The 22,832-nt window shown below is 45.1% G+C and overlaps 1 protein-coding gene and 1 long non-coding RNA gene across 5 annotated transcripts in view; one reads left to right on the top strand and one right to left on the bottom strand.

The window, feature by feature from the left end:
• Positions 1–22,832, bottom strand: part of LOC310755762 — a 1,619,227-nt gene that overhangs the window by 748,249 nt on the left and 848,146 nt on the right. The window lies entirely within an intron of this gene.
• Positions 16,714–22,832, top strand: part of SUZ12 (SUZ12 polycomb repressive complex 2 subunit) — a 31,857-nt gene continuing 25,738 nt past the window's right edge. For 2 of the 4 annotated variants that reach the window (XM_083598653.1, XM_083598651.1), the window contains exons 1-3: positions 16,714–17,246; positions 18,898–18,944; positions 19,029–19,093. In XM_083598653.1, the coding sequence (XP_083454779.1) occupies positions 16,895–17,246; positions 18,898–18,944; positions 19,029–19,093 (464 nt within the window). In that variant the 5' untranslated portion in view covers positions 16,714–16,894. The remainder of the gene's footprint in view (positions 17,247–18,897; positions 18,945–19,028; positions 19,094–22,832) is intronic. The other 2 variants (XM_083598652.1, XM_083598650.1) reach the window with 2 other exon arrangements.

Raw genomic sequence — 22,832 nt, 5'->3', positions numbered from 1 at the left:
TCTGTGAAACACCCCCAGCAAATTCCTACTAATCTTGTCTTCCATGCTACAAACGCTGTCATTCGGGATCTCCCTCTTTGATATATCATCTGCAACACTCCTCTAAAATCAAAGGAGTTGCATTTATCTGGCACAGAGAGTGTGAAATATCACGAAAATAATGGCATCGAGTGCCAGCTATAAAATACTAGCTGTACCTTCCCCACAGAAGCACCCAATAAAACAAAACAAAAATCCAACCTGCAATCCGAATGTGTAAAGGTAAAGGGACCCCTGACCATTAGGTCCAGTCGTGGCCGACTCCGGGGTTGTGGCGCTCATCTCGCTTTATTGGCCGAGGGAGCAGGCGTCCAGCTTCCGGGTCATGTGGCCAGCATGGCGAATCAGAGCAACACACGGAAACGCCGTTCACCTTCCCGCCGGAGCAGTACCTATTTATCTACTTGCACTTTGACGTGCTTTCGAACTGCTAGGTGGGCAGGAACAGTGACCGAACAACGGGAGCTCACCCCGTCGCGGGGATTCGAACCGCCGACCTTCTGATTGGTAAGTCCTAGGCTATGTGGTTTAAACCACAGCGCCACCCGCGTCCCAATCTGAATGTGTAGGATAAATTATTGCTCACAATACTATCTATATTCAGATAGGTAGCCGTGTTGGTCTGATGCAGTCGAAATATATAAAATATATAAAATATATAAAAAATTAAAAAATGGTCCAGTAGCACCTTAGAGACCAACTAAGTTTGTTCTTGGTATAATAATAATAATAATAATAATAATAATAATTTATTATTTGTACCCCGCCCATCTGGCTGGGTTTCCCCAGCCACTCTGGGCGGCTTCCATAGAAAACCAAAAATACACTAAAATATCACAGATTAAAAACTTCCCTGAACAGGGCTGCCTTAAGATGTCTTCTGAATGTCAGGTAGTTATTTATCGCTTTGACATCTGATGGGAGGGCGTTCCACAGGGCAGGCGCCACTACCGAGAAGGCCCTCTGCCTGGTTCCCTGTAGCTTTGCTTCTCGCAATGAGGGAACCGCCAGAAGGCCCTCGGCGCTGGACCTCAGCATCCGGGCAGAACGATGGGGGTGGAGACGCTCCTTCAGGTATACTGGGCCGAGGCCGTTTAGGGCTTTAAAGGTCAACACCAGCACTTTGAATTGTGCTCGGAAACGTACTGGGAGCCAATGTAGGTCTTTCAAGAGCGGTGTTATGTGGTCTCGGCGGCCGCCCCCAGTCACCAGTCTAGCTGCCGCATTCTGGATTAGTTGTAGTTTCCGAGTCACCTTCAAAGGTAGCCCCACGTAGAGCGCATTGCAGTAGTCCAAGCGGGAGATAACCAGAGCATGCACCACTCTGGCGAGACAGTCCGCGGGCAGGTAGGGTCTCAGCCTGCGTACCAGGTGGAGTTGGTAGACAGCTGCCCTGGACACAGAATTGACCTGCGCCTCCATGGACAGCTGTGAGTCCAAAATGACTCCCAGGCTGCGCACCTGGTCCTTCAGGGGCACAGTTACCCTATTCAGGACCAGGGAGTCCTCCACACCAGCCCGCCCCCTGTCCCCCAAAAACAGTACTTCTGTCTTGTCAGGATTCAACCTCAATCCATTAGCCGCCATCCATCCTCCAACTGCCTCCAGGCACTCACACAGGACCTTCACTGCCTTCACTGGTTCTGATTTGAAAGAGAGGTAGAGCTGGGTATCATCTGCATATTGATGGACACCCAGTCCAAACCCCCTGATGATCTCTCCCAGTGGCTTCATATAGATGTTAAAAAGCATGGGGGAGAGGACGGAACCCTGAGGCACCCCACAAGTGAGGGCCCAGGGGTCTGAGCACTCATCCCCCACCACCACTTTCTGAACACGGCCCAGGAGGAAGGAGCGAAACCACTGCATAACAGTGCCCCCAGCTCCCAGCCCCTCTAGACGGTCCAGAAGGATGTTATGGTCGATTGTATCAAAGGCCGCTGAGAGATCCAGCAGAACTAGGAAACAACTCTCACCTTTGTCCCTAGCTCGCCGGAGATCATCAACCAGCGCGACCAAGGCAGTTTCAGTCCCATGATGAGGCCTGAATCCTGATTGGAAGGGATCCAAATGGTCCGCATCCTCCAGGCGTGCCTGGAGTTGTTCAGCAACCACGCGCTCAATCACCTTGCCCAAGAATGGAAGATTTGAGACTGGGCGATAGTTGGCCATACTGGCCGGGTCTAAAGATGGTTTTTTAAGAAGCGGTTTAATGACCGCCTCTTTCAGCGGATCTGGGAATGTTCCCTCACAGAGGGAAGCATTCACCACCCCGCAGAGCCCATCGCCCAGCCCTTCCCGGCTTGCTTTTATTAGCCAGGATGGGCAAGGATCAAGGAGACAGGTGGTTGGTTTCACGCGTCCAAGCAGCCTGTCCACATCCTCGGGGGTAACGGATTGAAATTGATTCCATGCAACTTGACCAGACAGAGCTCTAGCACTCTCCCGCCCCAGCCCTGCTCCCACGGTGGTGTCTAGCTCCTTCCGAATATGAGTGATTTTATCTGCAAAAAACTTTGCAAAATCGTTGCAGGAGATCTTGGGGTCTTTACAAGGCCCCGGTGGTAAAGGTGGTTCCGTTAAATTGCGAACCACCTGAAAGAGTCTCCTGCTACTATTTTCTGCAGATGCAATAGAGGCGGTGAAGAAAGTCTTCTTCGCCGTCGCTATCGCCACTTGGTAGGCTCGAAGTTGAGCTCTAACCTGTGTCCGGTCAGATTCGGAGTGAGTTTTCCGCCACCGACGCTCTAGCCGTCTCAGCGATTGTTTCATCGCCCTCAGCTCCGAAGAAAACCACGGGGCTGTCCGGGCTCCATGCAATCGGAGAGGGCGCTTCGGAGCCAGACAGTCGATAGCCCTGGTTAACTCCGCATTCCAGCGGGCCACCAGGGAATCAGCTGAAAGGCCATCAACATGGGATAAAGCATCCCCTACCACTCTCTGGAAACCATTTGGATCCATTAAGTGGCGGGGGCGGACCATGCGAATTGGTCCCACCTCCCTGCAGAGGGGAAGGGTCGCGGAGAAGTCCAGTTGCACCAGGAAGTGATCTGACCATGGCACTTCTTTTGTTTCACTTTTACTTAGTGTCAGATCACCCACGTCACTAGAGGTGAACACCAGGTCTAAGGCATGTCCATGACTATGAGTTGGGCCAAACTTATTCAGGGACAGCCCCATGGAGGCCATGCTTTCCACGAAGTCCCGAGCGGCCCCTTGTAAGGTCGTGTCGGCATGGATGTTAAAATCCCCTAGGACAACCAAACTAGGTGTCTCCAGGAGAAAATCCGCCACGACCTGAAGCAGCTCAGACAGGGAATCCTTGGTGCAGCGGGGAGGCCGGTACACCAATAGGAATCCTGTACTGCCCCTATTGCCCAACTTCCAGAACATGCACTCAGAAAACTGGATCTTCCCAGTAGGACGCCCGGTGCAAGCTAGTGACTTCCTAAAAATCACTGCAACCCCCCCTCCCCGCCCACATGACCTGGGTTGCTGTGCGTAAGAGAAACCTGGTGGGCAAGCAGCGGCAAGGACAGGCCCATCTGCTTCCTCCAACCAGGTCTCTGTCACACATGCCAGGTCAAATCCTCCATCCACAATCAGGTCGTGGATGGCAGTGGTTTTATTCATCATTGACCTGGCATTACACAGCAACACCTTCAGGTCATGTAGATTTCCCCTGTTGATTCCAGTATCCATCCGGTCAAGGCCAGACCCGGAGGCAGGGATAGTCTTCAAACAACGACTAAACCTGCCTCCTCGGTAATGACATGGTCTGGTCTTAGCGTAACTCCGCGTAACTATAAGCTTTCCAAAGAAGTGTGCATGCACATGAAAGCTTATACCAAGAACAAACTTAGTTGGTCTCTAAGGTGCTACTGGACCATTTTTTATTTTTATATATATTAATACTATCTATGACAGCAGTTGTTCTCCACTAGGGGTCAAAGCTAGGCGGAAATGTATGTATTTAAAAATTATTATTATTATTAATTGAATTTATATACCGCTCTATACCCGGGGGTCTCAGGGCAGTACACAGAATAAAATCAAGATATAAAACTATTTTTTCTATAAAAAGAGGTGCCAGAGCTCACCACGAATGCCTCCCTCTTCTCTTAGAATGGCAATGGCGCCCACCTGAGAGGTGCCAGAACTGAGTTCCGCCAAGTTCCCCCTGAGAGGGAAAAAACCCTCCTTTTGACCAGTTTTGAGAGCTGCTGCACCAGAAATTCCCTTCATCCTTCCCAAACCGCAGTTTGTTTGTTTCCCCAGCATGTTTTATTAAATTTCCACAAATTACACACATACATTCCAATACACAATAGATTTTTTTCTTTGTCAACTTCCCATCCCATTTTCCCATGTTTTTTCAATTTCCCTCCTTGCTGCACTCTGTCTTCTCCCTCTTATATCACGGCAATAAGACAATCGTCTCTTAATTCCTTCTGTTGCTCATAGTTCAGCTCGCGAATTCATCATACTATCATATTTCTTTAAATTGTTTGAAAAAGGCCTCCATTCTTCCATAAAACAATCAGCATTAGGTTCTCTTTTTTTAGCTTTTAACTTTGCTGATTCATCACTTTACGTATCGGTTCTTCTTTGGTGAGAACTTCACCCTTCCACCAAACTACAGTTTCTCTGGATTCTTTGACTGCTGTTAAACTGGTAGAAAACCAATATAAGGTTTGTTTTAGATATGCCTTAAAAGGCTTTTTGAGTCTATAGTAGGAAGACTAGAAAGGGGGTTATTTCCCTGTCACACCAAACACATCAGATTTGAATTGCTCAGACTGAGCCAGAGTTTTCCAGGGCTTTGCTCCAGAACCTACTTTCAATGCCAGGGTTCACTAACCAGAACATATAAGAGAGGTGATGGAGCTTACTATATCCCCCGACCTGAAATATTTCCCCTATCTGAGTATGTTGAAGATGGGCTGTCATTACTTTAAAGTTCCACTGAGCACATGTCAAAGTAGCATCAGACTGCAAGTGCTGTGGGAAATGCACTTTGAACATGGCTCAGAGGTACTGTACTATAATTAAATCTTGTTCCAGGATTAAGCCTGACACAAAACTAGGGCTTGGCACTTGAGCCCTGGTTCCAATTAAGCCCTTAGGGACTATTTGACTAAATGTTTGTGTAAAACATTTTGCAACTTCTCAAGCTCAAACCTTATTGTCATTCTCAAAGCACACATTTGTTTGTTTGAATTGATCCTGAATAAAACCAGCCTGAGATGAGAGGGAAGGGGCTTGCAGATTAGAAGATGTGACTGCTTGGCAAAAGGGGAATAATAAAGGTTCATCCCTGACCCAGAAAGTTTGCTTTGGCCAGGATAACATCAAATGTTTAGCTATATTCCTGTAGAAAAAGACCATTCCTGGTACATGGTTAAACAGCTAATGCAAGCTCTCTTTAAAGAGAGCATCCTTACTGCCATCCAGTGGCGTAGCGTGGGGGGTGCAGGGGGGGCCGGCCGCACCGGGCGCAACATCTGGGGGGGGCGCTCGCACTCGAGTGCTAAAATCCATGGGTTAGGGGGCGCAAATTACTTGCCTTGCCCCGGGTGCTGACAACCCACGCTACGCCACTGCTGCCATCCCCATACAGATGGGGCAGCAGGACAGGATAAATGCTTAAAGCTCCCCGCCCTTGAGAACACCTTCCATAACAAACAGGTTTCAAAATTTGCTCTCACATTTTGTGACTCATCCTTGCGCCAAGGTCAGGCTGAGAATAGTTGCATTTCTGTATTGCTGCAGGCCCTGAGAAGGGATGTATTTGTATGCTGTGCTAGGAGGAGTTCTGGCCTCAAACAGCCAGCTGCAGTACATTGTAGCTGCTACAAACTGTAGAGGTGTTGACGAATGCATATGTTCCAGTGCGTGTGAAATAAATCCAGATTTTGTGATAGGAATTTTCTGGTCTTAGATATATGGTAATGTTCATAGGTGTACCAACCAAGCACATAGATAGATAAGCACAGGAAGGCCAACCTGGAACCATTTCAATTCCTAAACTGACCAAATGTTTTCTCTGCAAGGTCAAAGTGGGAAACCTCCCCATTGTCTCTTTCCTCACAAATCCTGTCTTAAGGACACATTTAAGATATGAATAGGGTGTGAGCCTGTGACCTGGCCCAGGAACTAAGTATCACTACAAAAGAATGAGTGGGCTCCCCAGGCAATCCAATCAAGTAACCTGCCAGACAGGAGATAAACAACAGTAGAAAAACAATATTAAAATTTCTGTTTTAGACCGCCTTTTCTGTGATGTAGGTGTGATGTATCTGAGGGGTGGTCTTAGGTTACACCCCTTCTGTGATGTATGTATGATGTTTCTGGGGGTGGTCTTGATCTACAGGGTTATTCTCTCCTATCAATAGGGAACCTATGTAAGGACTCTATATGGGCTCTTGGATACCCCATAAGGGAAAAGGGCAATTTTTGTTTACAACACCGTGTATATGATAGGCAATTGAACATAACCACTTAGATCCTAAATTAACTTACGAAAGTCAATGGAATTAAGGCGTCCTGCCCAGTGGCGTAGCGTGGGGGGTGCAGGGGGGGCCGGCCGCACCGGGCGCAACATCTGGGGGTTAGGGTTAGGGGGCGCAAATCCACGGGTTAGGGGGCGCAAATTACTTGCCTTGCCCCGGGTGCTGACAACCCACGCTACGCCACTGGTCCTGCCTCACCCTTCCACTACAGCTCCCTTAAAAGTCTAGATAGGAACAATGTAGTCTTATGGGGTGGAGGGGGCTGCTGCTGTTAGGGGGAATTACCCTAAATAAATTTACTTAGGGAAGTTCACAGAAAGGTTTCCTGTTCTCTTCTCCCAGCAGCAGACTCCCATGCCTCTGTCAAACATTGCTCAGAAATCCTCTGACCCTGCAGGGGGTCTTTTACAGTGCCACACAGGGAGAAGGAAATAATAAATTTGCCTTCCATGAACTTCGTTAACTTTTCTTATGTTGCAGGAATTTATGTATAGGTTGGGGGGTGGGTTGCCCCTCCAGCAGATATCATGCACATGCGACCCACTACCAGAACCAGCACAATCACTTTTGTGACTTTTATTATTTGTCCCCACGAAACACTTAATCACAGTTTCTTCCTACCCATTCAAAGGGCCTTTGCTGCACGATACCAAATGTAACAATTCACTGATAAATGTATCTATGGCTCACTGGGAAAACTCCAGAAATTCATATAGACATGTGAGCTCAGCTACTCAGCAGCCCCTCTGCCTGAGTGATAATTCCTGGCATCCTGATACCTGAGTGCCAGACAGGTAGCCATTCTATAAATAACAAACCCAGATGAAGACAAAAGGGTGTGATTAACTTGGCTGGGAAACAGGGAAATGTAAATATGGTAATGCTCATAGAGCAGCAAAAGAGGCTTGAGCCCAGGAGTCAGCCTCTTTCCTTTGGCCTTAGGCCCACCCCCGGCCCGGCCTTCCATTGTCCTCCCTGGCCGAGGGCGGGTCAAAGGCCAGCTCAGGCAGGTGGGTGGCACCCGCCCAGGTGAGCCTCACTTGGTGCCGCAAACCCCGCCCACCTGTGGGGAAGGGAGGGCGGATATTTTGTTACACTTGATGGGTGTTTGGTGGAGGGCAAGGAGAACCATGGGGCAGGGTCCAGGATGCTCAGATTACTGCCACCAAACCTCCCCTTTCATGATGTAACCGTGATGTATGAGTGATGAAGTTTGGGGGGGTGTAACATGGGGATTAGCAGCTAATAAAAGTTTGGGGGCTCTTTTGTTTGGGGCTTCCATCTTGTTCCACCTTGGGGCAGGTGGGAGTCCTGTCGCAACAGTCTTCAATAAAGACCAAGCCTACTGGCTGCTGTTTTGCTCTGATATTTCTGGCTGGTGTCCTTGTTTTTTGTCTAAGGGAGCCCTCAGACTTCTCCGTTAACACTTAGGATCCAAACCCATATAAAAATAAATGATTTTGCACATACATTATTTCTACCAGACGCTATAAAGTATAATCAGGTTGTGTTCGTAGACTACATTCCTCTGTTTTCCTTATCATTCTTCCCTTACTTATATGTGTGCAAAGAATATGGCTTCATGAATATAATTAAGCGAGTCTGTATTTTAACGTTTTTAACACACATCTGAAGCATTCTTTCTAGATCCCTAGCAACATCCTTGATTTCCTAGCAATGTTCTGAAATTTTGATTCTTGGCTTGTCCTCATTTCTCTGAACCTTGAAGACTGACATTAATTGAAACGCAATGTGTGTGTGTGCCAGGTTTTGTGATAAGCTTTTTTTCTGACCATTCTTACATGCTTCTGCACGTTTGCTTTGGAGGCACTGAAAGCTTCACCATTTTGGATCTACAGAACAATATATACTTATGTACCATTTTACTGGGACTCAGGTGGGGTTGTGGTCTAAACCACTGCACCTCTTGGGCTTGCCAATTGGAAGGTCAGCGGTTTGAATCTGCACCATGGGGCGAGCTCCCATTTTTCTGTCCTAGCTTCTGCCAACCTAGCAGTTCGAAAGCATGCCAGTGCAAGTAGATAAATAGGTACCACTGCGGCAGGAAGGTAAATGGCGTTTCTGTGTGCTCTGACTTCCATCACAGTGTCCCCATTGTGCCAGAGGTGGGTTTGTCATGCTGGCCACATGACCATGACCACTACCTGCCTTAACAGTATTTTCTTCTTAATATATCAAAAGACTATTCAGGAGGAGTCACAAGAGGAGGACTCTTCTCCTCTTACTACATTATTACTACATTATATATTATACTACATTAGCGTCACCTTTCTGTGACTACAACACCTCATCAACTATCCTTTATAGTAGGGTCTATTCTCCAATAGCTACAGATCCAGTTGTTTTGTAGCTCACACCCATAAAGATGCCCATCTTCTGGTGCAACGATGATCATCATATTCCTTGTAAATCTGGAATTCATACATCTGAAGTACAGTGGTACCTCGGGTTAAGTACTTAATTCGTTCCGGAGGTTCGTTCTTAACCTGAAACTGTTCTTAACCTGAAGCACCACTTTAGTTAATGGGGCCTCCTGCTGCTGCCACGCCGCCGGAGCCCAATTTCTGTTCTCATCCTGAAGCAAAGTTCTTAACCTGAAGCACTATTTATGGGTTAGCGGAATGTGTAACTTGAAGCGTATGTAACCTGAAGCGTATGTAACCCGAGGTACCACTGTATATATTTATATTTGCTACTCTACTGCTCAAAGGAATTGCAGAAAAGTGGATTGCACTGTCACCATGTGCAGCTGCCTCAAATGCCTTTCTCTGTAGTTCGTAGATTATATGAAACACTTTATAGAATATCAGTTAGAAACATCCTTGATTGCAAAACCAGAACTATATTACAGTTACATTAAGGTAGTTATTTACTATAATAAAAAGGGGTGATATCACTAGAAAATATAACTTGTTTTCACCCGCTGATGCAACTCCAAGCAGGTTTACTTGGAAATCAGAATCACTCAACACATTAGGACTTCCTTATGAGCGAACATACCAGAATTGAGCTGTGAACAGGAAGCAGTGGAGAACAAATCAAGGCTCTGCTTAGCAACCACTGTGTTCTGCCCCCTTACCTGGAAAAAATATTATGCTCTCTGGAATTTTATAACCCAGTCAGTGAAGAAACGGTGATGACAGAACCAGCCACAATACCATAAAAAGCAACGTGAGCCCTAATGGCAGCCGTTTTCTCAACTACAGGTGCTCAGTGTTGCAACTTGGAAAAGCAGTTAATACAGTGGCCTAGTCTGCCACTCTTAACCACTACACCACATTGACTTCCTAGAGCACTTCTGCTATGGAGCGGCTATATTAAAGAAAGTAGGTAAATAATTATGGGGAAAGCAATGTGTCACTTAGAGAAGGATTTGAAATATTTTCCTTGAATCTTGAATGGGTTTGTTTCTGGGTTGTTTTATCTGATGTTTTAATGTGTTGTAAACCACTCTGAGATTTTTTTCTTTAAAATATCAGATGGTATAGAAATAATAACAATAACAACAACATCCTACTGCAAAAAAAGGTGCTTACACATTCTATTGTGTTTACGGTACCATTTGGTGATTAGTTTATACAGTCGTGACTTGGATCCTGAACGCCTTGGTACTTGGACGTTTTGGCTCCTGAACACTGCAAACCCGGAAGTGAGTGTTCCGGTTTGTGAACGTTCTTCAGAACCCAAGTGTCTAATGGGACTTCCGCAGCTTCTGATTGGCTGCAGTGACTTCCTGCCGCGCTTTGGTTTCTGAACGTTTTGGAAGTTGAACGGTATATCTACGTTTCTTTTCTTTTTTTAAAAAAGATATTTATTGAAATTTTCAAAAAATAAAGAAAAAAATATATAAAAATAAAAAAACACACATATAATTACATTCCTTTCTTTCAATAACATATTTCCTTGACTTCCCCACACCTCCCCTTCTTGTATTCCAATTTAATTTTTAGTTCAGCAAGTTCTTATCCCAAAATTTTACCTTATTATATTTAAATCCTTTTGATTAACCAATTTTAACATAAACCTCATTCTTTATGCATCAATACTTATTCTTAATATCTTTTGCTAAGATCGACCCCAATTCCCTTTCACGAGTTCCCCGTTTTAATATAAGTAACAAAACAAAAATATATAAAAACAAAGTATAATTGTACAGCCTTTGGATACCCAAAACCCCACTCCCCACCTTTCCCGGTTTCAAGCTCCAACAAATGTCCATCAGTCTATCTGGTGTCAGCCTGGTGACCTCACATCCAAGGCTCTTAAGTCTCTCTCATTTCCTCTCTGCCGGTTTTTTTGGTAGTCCTTTATTTAACACCAAATCTCGGAGAAGCTCTGTCCCAATAAGGTCCATGTTTCTTCCAGCCAGACCTCCATATTTAAAATTGTAGTCCAAATCTTGTTTCTTACTTCTTTTAAGTCCAAATGTCCCAGAAACTCCAGCTTCCACTTTAGTCAGGTTTGCGGTATATCTACGTTTCTAACACTGTCTACAGTTTCTAACACTGCCTTCTGAAAAAAGGAACAGAAGGAGAGAAACAGTAGGTTCTTCCTCTCTGTTGCCACTTCACTAGTCATCCTGAGGCCAAAATACGAATCTACTCACCAGCTTTTGAAAAGTTATTCAGATGCTGTCCACATAAGAGCAACAATATAAAGCAAAGCTGGCTAACTGGCCATTGTCAGAGTCAGTGTACACACATTTTATTTTAGAATCAAGGAGGACCAAGTATTTTTTTCTTTCTTATGTAGTTCACAGACTCTAGATCTACAGTATTGCATTGATTTTTGCCCTTGAAAAGCTCGTATTGAGAAACTGGTTTTATTCCGGAAATAAAAACTTGTTGAGGATTGATTGTGCATGATACCATTACATGTCCATTTGAAAACAGATGTAGGCAGTCCTATCAATAGGGGTGGTGTATGCATCCATACCTGCCTACTTATGTTGTGCACATGCCAATACTGCAATAACCACTTCCTTCTCAATTCATTTGGGGCATGTGCAGAGAGGAAAACACATGGATAACCTGATCAAGGGGAGAGCTTTCAAACATTTCAAGTAACCACGCCCACCCTTGCGGGTGGCAGGATCTAGAATCAATCTAGATTACGTTGTGGTTGAGCACGAATGATTACAGATTTAGAAAAACTTTATTTTTGCGCTACAAACGGGTTAGGGTGTATGCAGCCTTACAATATTGCAACTGATATGAGCACACAGACAAAGCTGAAACCATTCTGCATGACCTATAGCTGTTAGGCTCAAAGCAGAACAAAAAGAAAGCAGTACAGCAGGACAATGGAATTCCAAAGCTTTTATATTTTGGGAGTGCTTGAAGTCTCTTTGCTAGAAACACAAACATTGAGGAAACGACAACAAATATGTTTAAAATGCTGGCGTGTGATGTTAAATAGCCAGTCTAAGTATAACCAATAATTGGAAATAATATTCTGTTTCTGGGGTGGGGGAAATCACAAAAATAGACCTCATTTCTAGTTCACAGTCGAACAAAGCGATCCTTAGAACAATTAACATTATGGACTGTCAGAAGTATTCAAACCAAAGTAACAAATGCCGCACATGGCAGGCAAGCAAAGACCAGACCCAGGAGAACAGTGCACAGTAGATTTGGAATGCAAATCAAAATGCAACCTGACATGTCCTTTGTTCTTTCCCCCATGGAAAATCCACTTTAAATGCTTCCCATGTGCCCTTTTTGTAAGCTTATCATCTGAACGGATCACGGAAAATTAGGCAAAAAGGATCTATTACACATTTTTAAGAGTAGGGGAGAGACTGTCTCAGAAATGCTACAACAGGATAATCAGAGGGAGGCCCATTACTGTCCCTCATGCTCTGTTGCTGCTGCAATCTTTTAATCTTTTATTTGCTTAAGAGCAATTTTCCCTTGAACACATGTATCAAGTACCATACACTACTCTCCCTTCTCATGTAAAAGTTATTTTAAGTCACCCAAACTAATGCTGCTAGCTCCCATCAAAACATGGGGCATTGACCAAAAAAAATAATATGATCGGGGTTTATCAGTGTAAGGATAATCCGCTTAACCAATTTAAATGTAATTTATGGAAAGCTATGTATCACGTTTTAAATTGTTTAAGGAAACAAAATCTGAGCAATTCCCTCCACTGAGAGAATAGTGACCCAGTATTCTGAAATAAGCACTTGGAAATAGCTCTGTTACCACTCTGTATGCCCCCCCCAATGAAAGGCTTCTATCCCTCTTTAAAAGCATCACTATTCTACATGTAATGTCTGCTCAAGCATAATATGCCTCTCTGGAGATTCACCTGCTGGTATTCAGATGTTCCTATAGTTAATATTAATGGGCTCAAACTGAATACAAAACCCCAGCAGATTTTCTTGTAGCTCCTGCAGCCAGTAGATAAGCTACCTATGGTTCACAATGTGAGCTGTATTTCAGTAATATTTAAGGGTCATGCCAATCCTATCACTTACGGAAAATGTCCTGCCTACAGATGTTCAAATTCAGAGCTAACTAAAAGCAGTTAATTTTGTTCTGAATATGAATAGTAGGCAATTATGACTCATAAAAAGTTTAGATTCAGAGTCATGATTCAGTAGCAGTTAATGGAAAGTGTAATGCTGGTGATCAACAAAAGAGGTTTAAGGACTCTCTCAAGGCAAATCTCAAAAAAATGTAGTATAAACACCGACGGCTGGGAAACACTGGCCTGCGAGCGCTGCACCTTTATCAAAGTGGACTTTGAAGACACTCGAACTCGGGACAAAAGGGAGAAACGTGCCAAGAAGGAGGCACGTTTGGCAAACCCTCACCATGATCAACTCCCACCAGCGCTAGATTTATGTATAGGCTAAGTAGGCTGAAGCCTAGGGCCTCTAGATCTAGGGGACCTCACCAGCCTGCCCACTCCCTAGCACTGCAGTCTCCCGCCCAGAAACCTATGTCCCCACTGTGTAAGGATGTGTGGATCCAGAATTGGCCTCCACAGTCACTTACAGACAGACTCACTGTTAAGACAGTGTTCATGGAAGACCATCTTACTCGGCTATGCGTGATCACCAAGGAAGAAGATCTTCTATAGTTTTGCCTTTTCAAAGGAGAAGATAGATAATAATTATTTGGACTCAGGAATTGGGGAAAACCCAGTTTTTAATGAGTTTAGAGGTAGAATTTGAAAATGTCTCATGATGGAAAGTGGTTTGCATGTTTGGAGTAAAACAGGTGTTTCTTCCAAAACATCTGGAGAACACCAAGAAGTGGGGTTTCATCCTAGAAACTACCTAGAACCTTTAAGTACTAAAGTTGGACGGGGGACACCATATGTCAAGGTCCTGCAAGGCAAAATAGGTTGCTGCTACACAGCACTTGATACTTTAAAAAACAAACTTCCAAGAGATTACCAGAACCACCACATTGTTTATTATATACTTTATAAATGCTGCTGTTTTGGGTAAGCTGGCAAATAAAATTTACCATCATTGCCCTCTTGTTGCTTTCACCCTTCTCCCCTGGAGAGCTGAGGGAATCAACCTTGAAGCATCAAGCATGCTGGGAAGAGTCCTCTTCCACGCTGAACTGTGTTTATTGCTTGCCCATTAATTTTTATTTTTATTTGTGCTTACATATAAAGCCTGGGTTGATTATCTGCAGCAATGAATTGTTTGTTGAATTGTTGATATTGTATTATTTGAATTTATTAAACTTTACAAAACTAGTTTCTCTTCCCACCATGTTTTGAATTCTGAAGAATGGATGTCTGCTGTTAGCTGCTTCAACAGCAGTTCGCTGTGGAAAGGTGGCATATCAAAGCTACGAGGGTAATCACACAGTAGTAATTCTGGAATTTTATTCTTTAAATTGCCTTCTGGGTTACCTTTCAAAGATGTTGAAAAGAGAAACACTTTTTGCCGTTATGGATATTATTGATAAATCCTCTTCACTGAACATTTCAATCCTCAAGTGGGGAACAGTGAAACAAAATAACAGTAAGATGATACAAAAAAAGCAAAAACGGCAAAACCTATAAAAAAAAGTCCAGTAAGTAACAATCAAATTAACAGCTCCATCGTAAAGCAAAACAAGAGTTAAGAGTTTGCATTTTAACAAAATACCTAGGTAAAGAAAATACGGCATTTAACCACAGGTGTCTGCAGGAATAAAACACCAAAAAGGGAAGCAGCCCAATTTCTAAAAAAGAAAAGGATTATTATAATATGTACATCGTGTTTTAGGTTCTACAAATGCTAGCAGCTCTCTTTAAAAAAGAAAGCAAGCGGGGGTGGTGGGGTGGTCTGCAGATTGTGATTCACTGAAGAGCTCCCCCCTCCCCTGTGGACCATCATTAAAGGAAGCAAACGGCCTTAGCAACAGTTCTCACCTCCTCTGTCAGCTAGTGCACCCGAATCACCTCTCCTCAAGAAGGCCTCACTCTGTGGTTTGTGAACAACTGAATACCTTTCACCTTTAAAACCTGTGCAAGTTCTCACTCAACAATATCAAGCACATTGTGTCAGAAGTAGCTGCCAACCTGGGAGAGGCAGACACTAGGAGTCAGCCTAGCAGATAAGTAGTAAAATATTAGGCTCCTTCACCCTTTCCCTTAACAAAAACACATACTGTACTGTAGTTCCTGCCATTTGAACCTAGGCTGCCCACCCCAGGTAAAGGTAAAGGGACCCCTGATCATTAGGTCCAGTCGTGACCGACTCTGGGGTGGCGGCGCTCATCTCGCTTTATTGGCCGAGGGAGCTGGCGTACAGCTTCCGGGTCATGTGGCCAGCATGACTAAGCCGCTTCTGGCGAACCAGAGCAGCGCACGGAAACGCCGTTTACCTTCCCGCTGGAGCGGTACCTATTTATCTACTTGCACTTTGAGGTGCTTTCGAACTGCTAGGTTGGCAGGAGCAGGGACTGAGCAATGGGAGCTCACCCCGTCACGGGGATTCGAACCGCCAACCTTCTGATCGGCAATTCCTAGGCTCTGTGGTTTAATAATAATAATAATAATTTGTTATTTATACCCCCCCATCTGGCTGAGTTTCCCCAGCCACTCTGGGCGGCTTCCAATCAAGTGTTAAAAACAATACAGCATTAAATATTAAAAACTTCCCTAAACAGGGCTGCCTTCAGATGTCTTTTAAAGAGAAGATAGCTGCTTATTTCCTTCACATCTGAAGGGAGGGCGTTCCACAGGGTGGGCGCCACGACCGAGAAGACCCTCTGCCTGGTTCCCTGTAACTTCACTTCTCGCAATGAGGGAACCGGCAGAAGGCCCTCGGCGCTGGATCTGTGTCCTGGCTGAATGATGGGGGTGGAGATGCTCCTTCAGGTATACAGGACCGAGGCCGTTTAGGGCTTTAAAGGTCAGCACCAACACTGTGGGTTTAACCCACAATGCCACCTGTGTCCGCCCACCCCAGGCAAAGGGGTATAAAACAAGAGGGCCATGACCATCTCCCCATATGCTTGGTTGCGGCCATGGGCATAGCCAAGAGTTTTTTGGGGTGGGGGTGTAGTTATCTACGATGCAAATTGTAATTTATTTACTTTATTTAGTGGGGGGGCAGTTTCCCCCCACTGGGCTAATGGGAGTTGCAGAGAGCACCTGGTGCTGCAGGAGGGAAACAGACCAAGATGGCAGCCGACACCTTACTTTGCGTGGCACGTGTGGACGTAGCCTCACTATCGCGCGACTGCGCGCCCCCACCCCCCTTCCCACTCCTGTTTCCGCGCGCTCGAATTCTGGCTCCAATGGGAGCGCGTTCCACGGAACGCAGGCGCGCGCCTCGGAGCCCCCTCGAGCCTCGACGTGAGCCGTCGGTTAAAAGAAGTTCCCTCAAGCCCACGTCCTCTCCCGTCATGCACCGCAGCGGCGAAAGCGTGCGGGTGGGGGGAGGAAGGAGCAGCTCCGCTTTCCCGCGAATTCAGTTCAAAGGAAGCAGGAGGGGGAGGGGGGGAGGCGAGCTCCCAGCGGCGAAGCGCGCGGTCCAACCAAACTCTCGCGGAATCATTCTGCCGTCACTTCTGGGCGGGCTCTGGGCCGGCCAATGGAGCGGCGCGGCGCCAGGGCGCGGGCCAATGGGCGCTCGGCGGAGGGGGCGGGAGCGGCTGGCGGCGGCGCCGTCGGGTTTGGCTGGAGCAGAGAGGGCGCTTGAGGAGAACCGATCGGCGGCGGGGCGAATTGGCGGAGTCGAAGCGCTGCCCACTTCCTCCGCCGCGCCGCGCCTCCTGGCCCTCGCGGGCCGCCGCTCCCCGCGTCTCCCGCCACGCGACCCGGCCCCGTCGGAAAGGGCCCTCTCCCCCCCTCCCACCATGGCTCCTCAGAAGCACGGCGGCGGAGGAGGCGGCGGCGCGGGGCCCAGCTCGGCTGCTCCTAGCGGAGGGGGAGGCGCCGTCGCGGCCACCGCCACGGGCGGAGGCGCGGGCGGCGGCGGTGGCAGTGGCGGCGGGTTCGGCGGCGGCTCGACCTCGGCCGCCGCGCCAGGCGGCAAGTCCGGCGGCGCCGTGGGAGGCCTGGGCAGCGGCTACTCGGGGGGCGGCAGCGTTGGCGGTTCCTCGGCGTCGTCGGCAGCGGCCTCCTCGGTTGCGGCCCTCCCGCCGGTGAAGAAGCCGAAGATGGAGCAGATCCAGGCCGACCACGAGCTCTTTCTGCAGGCCTTCGAGAGTGAGCTTCGTGGGGGGGGAGGAGGGAGGGGGGTCCGAAAATAACAACCGTTCCCCTCCCTCCCCCCTCCCGCCCGAGTCGAGGCGTGATGGGCGGAGGAGAGGGAGCAGCATCGGCCGCTTATTGTGGGGCGGCGGGGCTGCCTTCCTTTTCCCCCTGGCGCGCGCGGGTCCTTCGGCGGGAGGTGGTTCCCCCCTTCTTTCGGTTGGGGGGGGTGCTCTGCAAGCAATGCTGTTGCTCCTCTGCCAGGGTTGTCAGCCCCCAGGGCTGCCCGTGGGGGGAAACCCGCGCCCTGCCTAATTGTTACATTAATGAGGCCGTGCCACACACGTTCCACCTCGAAGGATTTTAAGGAGTAGTCAGATTGCGCCTCTCGGTAGGATTACCTTTCGGGGCTCGGGAGAGCCGCGGGGGGCGTTGTAAGTTGATACTATGTTGTTACGAGTGTCTTCATCATCTCTCCCTCCCTCCCGACCCCTTGAGAGCTAGTCTTCCTAAGCGATTGAAGGACTCCTTGCCCCACAAAAGATCATTTTCGAAGCTGAGGTTTTATGAACTGTAAGGAAAGTCAAGGGGGGGGGGAGGTATGGAGGGTTAGGGAACTGGTCTCTGGTTTTGGACCTTAAAAAGGTTGGTTATTCTATTTGGGGCAAAAATTGCAGACTTGTCATTTGGAATTGTGTAGTGAAGGCTGAAGGTATGGATAATGCTGGTCAAGGAGGAGTGGAGAACTCGAGAAGGAAACTTGTGATCAGGAATTAGTCTGAAGAATGTGGCCGATTATTTGGTAGCCTTACAAAATTGCCTTATGTATAGAAAAAAGGTTTTAACTGCCACCTCTTTTTAAACATTGCAACAACTAGTTTTTAAAGTGAAAAGGTTCAGTCCCTAGAACTTTCATCTAACAAGACAGCAGCTTAACAAAAACATTGGGGGGGACAGCAGTTGCTCTTAGAACACTTAAAGCACATCTTTTGGTTCTTGTAAAATGAAATTGTGAATGATAAATCTGTACACTTTATAGAGTAAGATTTTAAAGTTGGATTAGGAAGGAACTAGTGTGTTTCCCAGAAGTCAGTTTTCTAAGAATTTAAGATGTTTTCTTCCACTAAATTACATATTTTCAGAGATGTTGTAGAAATGTTGAAGGGTTCTACGCTGACAGGCATAACTCTGGTTAAGCATCTGAATATTCTTCCTCCTTTGTGAACTTGGTGTTTCATAGGAGCTAAGTAGTCAAGACTTTGCTAGCAAGATAGAATGTATTATATCCAAGGGCATAATGCTGCTGTTGGTTATTCAAGTGTCAGGGATGCAAAATTAGCTTCTGGAAATACTCCATTCCACAAAAATATTTTTAATCTATCTTATTGGATCTACTGCTGTATGTTATGGGTGTTTATTTTCAAATATATTCTGCCATATTTCCCAGTAGTAGATGGGTAGTGGTCACTTGGCTGTAGCTGATAGTGATTAGGTTGCTGCTTGAAAGTGCCCACTTGCTTCATTACAGTCTAGGTATTTATGTACTACACATGTTTGGTATGAATGGATAATGTTGTATATTCAAAAATTTAATGTGTTTCAGGGAAAAGCTAGTAAAGTGTCAAATTTTCTGCTTTGTAAAAGACTGCTCTATTTTCTCTCACAGAACCAACACAAATATATAGATTTCTACGCACCCGCAATCTCATAGCTGTGAGTAACTGTTAATCCTTTATTTTAATTTTTTTGATCCACTCATGGCAATGTTGAATTGACTTTTTTCATTTTCTGTTGCAGCCAATATTCTTGCACAGAACTCTCACGTATATGTCCCACAGAAACTCTCGAACAAATATCAAAAGGTAACTTCACATATTAAAAATGTTTGTTATTTAATATGTTAGCGTCCTCCCCTCTTTAGCAACTGAGATGATGATAATAGTAGGGTACTGCCTATGTATAGTATGAATGATAACTTTCTCCAAAATTGGGACCTAAATTCTTTTTGTAAACTTCACTTGGAAATGAACTTAATCACCACATAACATGTACATATGTAATGAAGCCTTGTATTTGTCTTAAATTTTCATGTGGTTTGGTTTGCAATGTGAGCTTGCAAGTGGTAGTTTTTCAGAGATTCACTTTGCTGATGCATAGCAATGAAAAATATCAACTGTTTGCTGTCAAAGATGAAATCACATTGCATAAAAAATGTATATACTTCATAAGTAATTGGGAGTGTTTGGTAATTAATTAACATTGTATTGTGCTTGCTATTTAGCTGTTACTGCTTGTGGTACTTCCATCTTAAGTCACAATGCTATGCTTCAGGTCAATGTGGGTAATACTTTATATTTTCTTTAAACTTAGCCTCTCAGTAAAAAATAATTATAGACAATGTCTGTGGGAAAGTAAAGAAAAATGGTAATCCAAACTAAGTTCATTTTTGAGCTTCTGCAGTGGGTTTAGCAATCAGGAGCCTTGAAATACTAATACACTTCAAAATAATTAAAACTGCCTTTAGCTTTGAGTGCTTGCAACGTAATGTTTTTATCTCAGATAACCTATAAAGATTAAATTTGTAATTCCAGTTGAATGGAATTAGTGGTGCAAAACATTGTTTGAGTCAACAAGATACGCATAAGATACGTCAGAGGATGGAAAAAAACAAAGCGATAAAATGTACACTGAAGGAATGGGGTATGCTTGCCACGGAAAAGGGAACTACAGTGGGCGTTAATTCTTAGGCATATAGCATTGCTGTTGCCCATTAACATGAATTGTTCTCCAAAGCCATTAAAAATAAAGCAAGAACCAACAGATTTAAATAATGTAAAAATATGTCTAATTAGTCAGAAGACTATAGTGGAGGATAGGTCAGTGGACATCTAGGATAATCTATTCTTGGAGATTTAGGAGTTAGGTTTGTGTGCTGTAGGGTGTTAGTGCAAACAGAGGGATGAAGCCTTGATCATGTTCTGAGTCTGGGATGTTTTCTCAAATAACTAGTAATGGTCAGTGCTGCTACCGGATGATAGGGAGCATCAGCTACATATAGGTGTATTTTTTTGGTATGTCTTTGTTTCAGTGTAGTTGTGGTATTGAAAGAGTATGGCTATTTAAGGACTCACAGAATTCCTCAAACTAAATCTGTTTTCTTTCCAGAAATATCTTACATTTAGCGACAGTATGGGAACCTGCTTTTTCTGCTACTGCAGATAGCCAAGGAATATTTTTTTACTGCAACACCTATACTTAGTATATATTTCTGCAGTGTGATGGAGAAAGATGAAATTGGCTGTGTTTGCACATCATGGTTAAACCATAAACCATGGATTGCCATGTTCAAATGAATTGTGCTTGCTTTACTCCTCAGCCACATTGGGAGGAACCAAATTGTGATCACTGGCTTAGCAGTCCAAACAAGTGATCATGGTTTGGTTTGGTTTGCTTTGCTCTTTAAAGAAAACCATACTGATAAGCCAATGTTTCTTCTTGGCATACCAGTTATAGCTTGAGCAAAATAATCTGGTTCCTAATTGGGCTGTAACACTAAATTGGGGGTCATGGGTTTGTTTTCTCCCATCCCAAGAGGGAAGTAGCAAAATAGCTGCTATTCTCTTGTGCATAGTAAGTCATAGCTTACTGTGATATGCAAAAGCTGCCATTGTGTATGTTTCTCTCTACTGCTGCTAATTGGTAGACAGCATTGGTAAATGCCACATTTCACTCTGAAAAGGCCTAGATTCTTAGCTTTAATCTTTAATTCATGTTTGCATATAGTTAGTTGACTGGTAAACATTTGGTAAGAAAGAACTGCATCCAAGAGGCCAGGCAGTGAAGCTTTTGTAAATGAGATCTGTTGGTTGTTTCCAGCAATGTGGTATAAATGACAGTGTGACATAAATGACTATTAAAATGTGTTAAGGGCTAGTAACTATGTGTAATATTCATAAGAATATTAATGTGCAAGCACAGCCATGAGAATTGCAAAATAAGGTCATCTGAATTGTAGGTGAATGATGGTCATGTCAACTGTGTTCTGCGAGAAGCAAAAACAACAATGTTGTTGAATACATTTTTATTCTGTCTTTTCCTGAAGTGTACTCTCAAGGCAGCTCACAGCTACAAATAATAAAGTACAAAGAATTAAACTGTAAAAGCCATCAGTTTAAACAGAGAGACCAAATTAGGAGAATGCTTGCTGAAATAAAATTGTCTTTACCACCCGCCAAAGGACAGGATGTATTATGGGGGCCAAACCATACCTCTGTAAAAGAGTTATTTCACAATATGGATGCCACAGGTGAGAAGGCCCACTCTTGTGCTTGCTCACCATTTTTCAGATAGGGAAACACAGAAGAGGGCCTCCCATTATGGAATCTAGAGGAGCCCCCCAACAGACTTTCTGGACAGATTCATGCAGGAGTCAGTGTTTCCTCGCCTCAGTGTTTAGGACTCCAAAAATCAAAGGCTGGAGCTGGTTCACCACAACATGGTCAGGTATCTTAATCAAAAATGCAGATTAGAAACTGGGCAAAACTCATTCATATTGGAGAGAAGTACAAGGATATCTTCAAGAGTGTCTTCACAATTACTTAAGTGCTGTCAAACGACCTCTGCAACCCAAACCCTGTTCTGGCTGAATTTACAAGCCATGATGAACAAAGATCATGCTGGGTCTTTCAGTTTCAAGAATCTTGTCCACATTCTCAGATTGTGCAAAATGAAAAGTATAAGGCATGGGGAGGTCTGAAAAGGTGCTTTAGAGCAAACTGCAGGACTTCCTGTAAGCATCTGGTTGGACATTGTAGGAAACATGACAATAGGCCTTTCGTCTGATCCATCAGGGCTCTTACGTTTGCAAAGGGCAGTACAAAGCAGGAGATCCCATATAGATTCTAGCGAGAAAAGGGTTACTTAGCAGAGTTGTACACACCCACCCTCCTATTAACAAAACGTATCACATTTCTCTTCGCCACGAACAAATGACCCTCAGGGAATGATACTTAAATTCCACAAAGTCGAGAGTTCTGTGCTTTAAGCTGGATCCAACCAAGACAAAGGTGCGTTAGGGGACACAAACAAATGACCTTGCGGGGAAAGAGATTTAAATTCCACAAAGTCAAGAGAGTCAAAGTCGAGAGTTCCAGGGAGGAAGGAATGTGTTTGGAGCATTGGAGGGACTTGTAAGCAAGGGTGTTTATGAGGGAAGTTTGAGGGGGACGCCTGCAGTGCTGTCTCATGGTGCATGTAGGACCAAGAGACATTGACAGCAAGGGAGCTGCTTCAATGACCTGCAACACCAGTGCCATGTTTGTCTTCCTGTCTGAGAATGCAAAACTGCACCTGCAGTGAGTACAAGCTAGTTGCCTTGCTGGAAGAGAAGCTACAGCAACTTTAGGCAGAAAACCAGGACTGTCAGGAGCCATGCTGTGTCTCTGGAGCTACAAAATCAATTTCATGTCCTCACCTCAGATACTGATTCTCAGCCTGAGGAGCAAGAACTACAACTGCAGGCCTTGGAATACATTGAGGTAGTAGTGGACAGTGTACAGAATGATTTCTGTCACTCCCCAGAGAAGAAAAGATGTGTGGTGG

Source organism: Podarcis filfolensis, assembly GCF_964270895.1.
Source record: "Podarcis filfolensis genome assembly, chromosome: 2".
Taxonomy (NCBI): domain Eukaryota; kingdom Metazoa; phylum Chordata; class Lepidosauria; order Squamata; family Lacertidae; genus Podarcis; species Podarcis filfolensis.
This window is presented reverse-complemented; position numbering and strand designations above follow the sequence as displayed.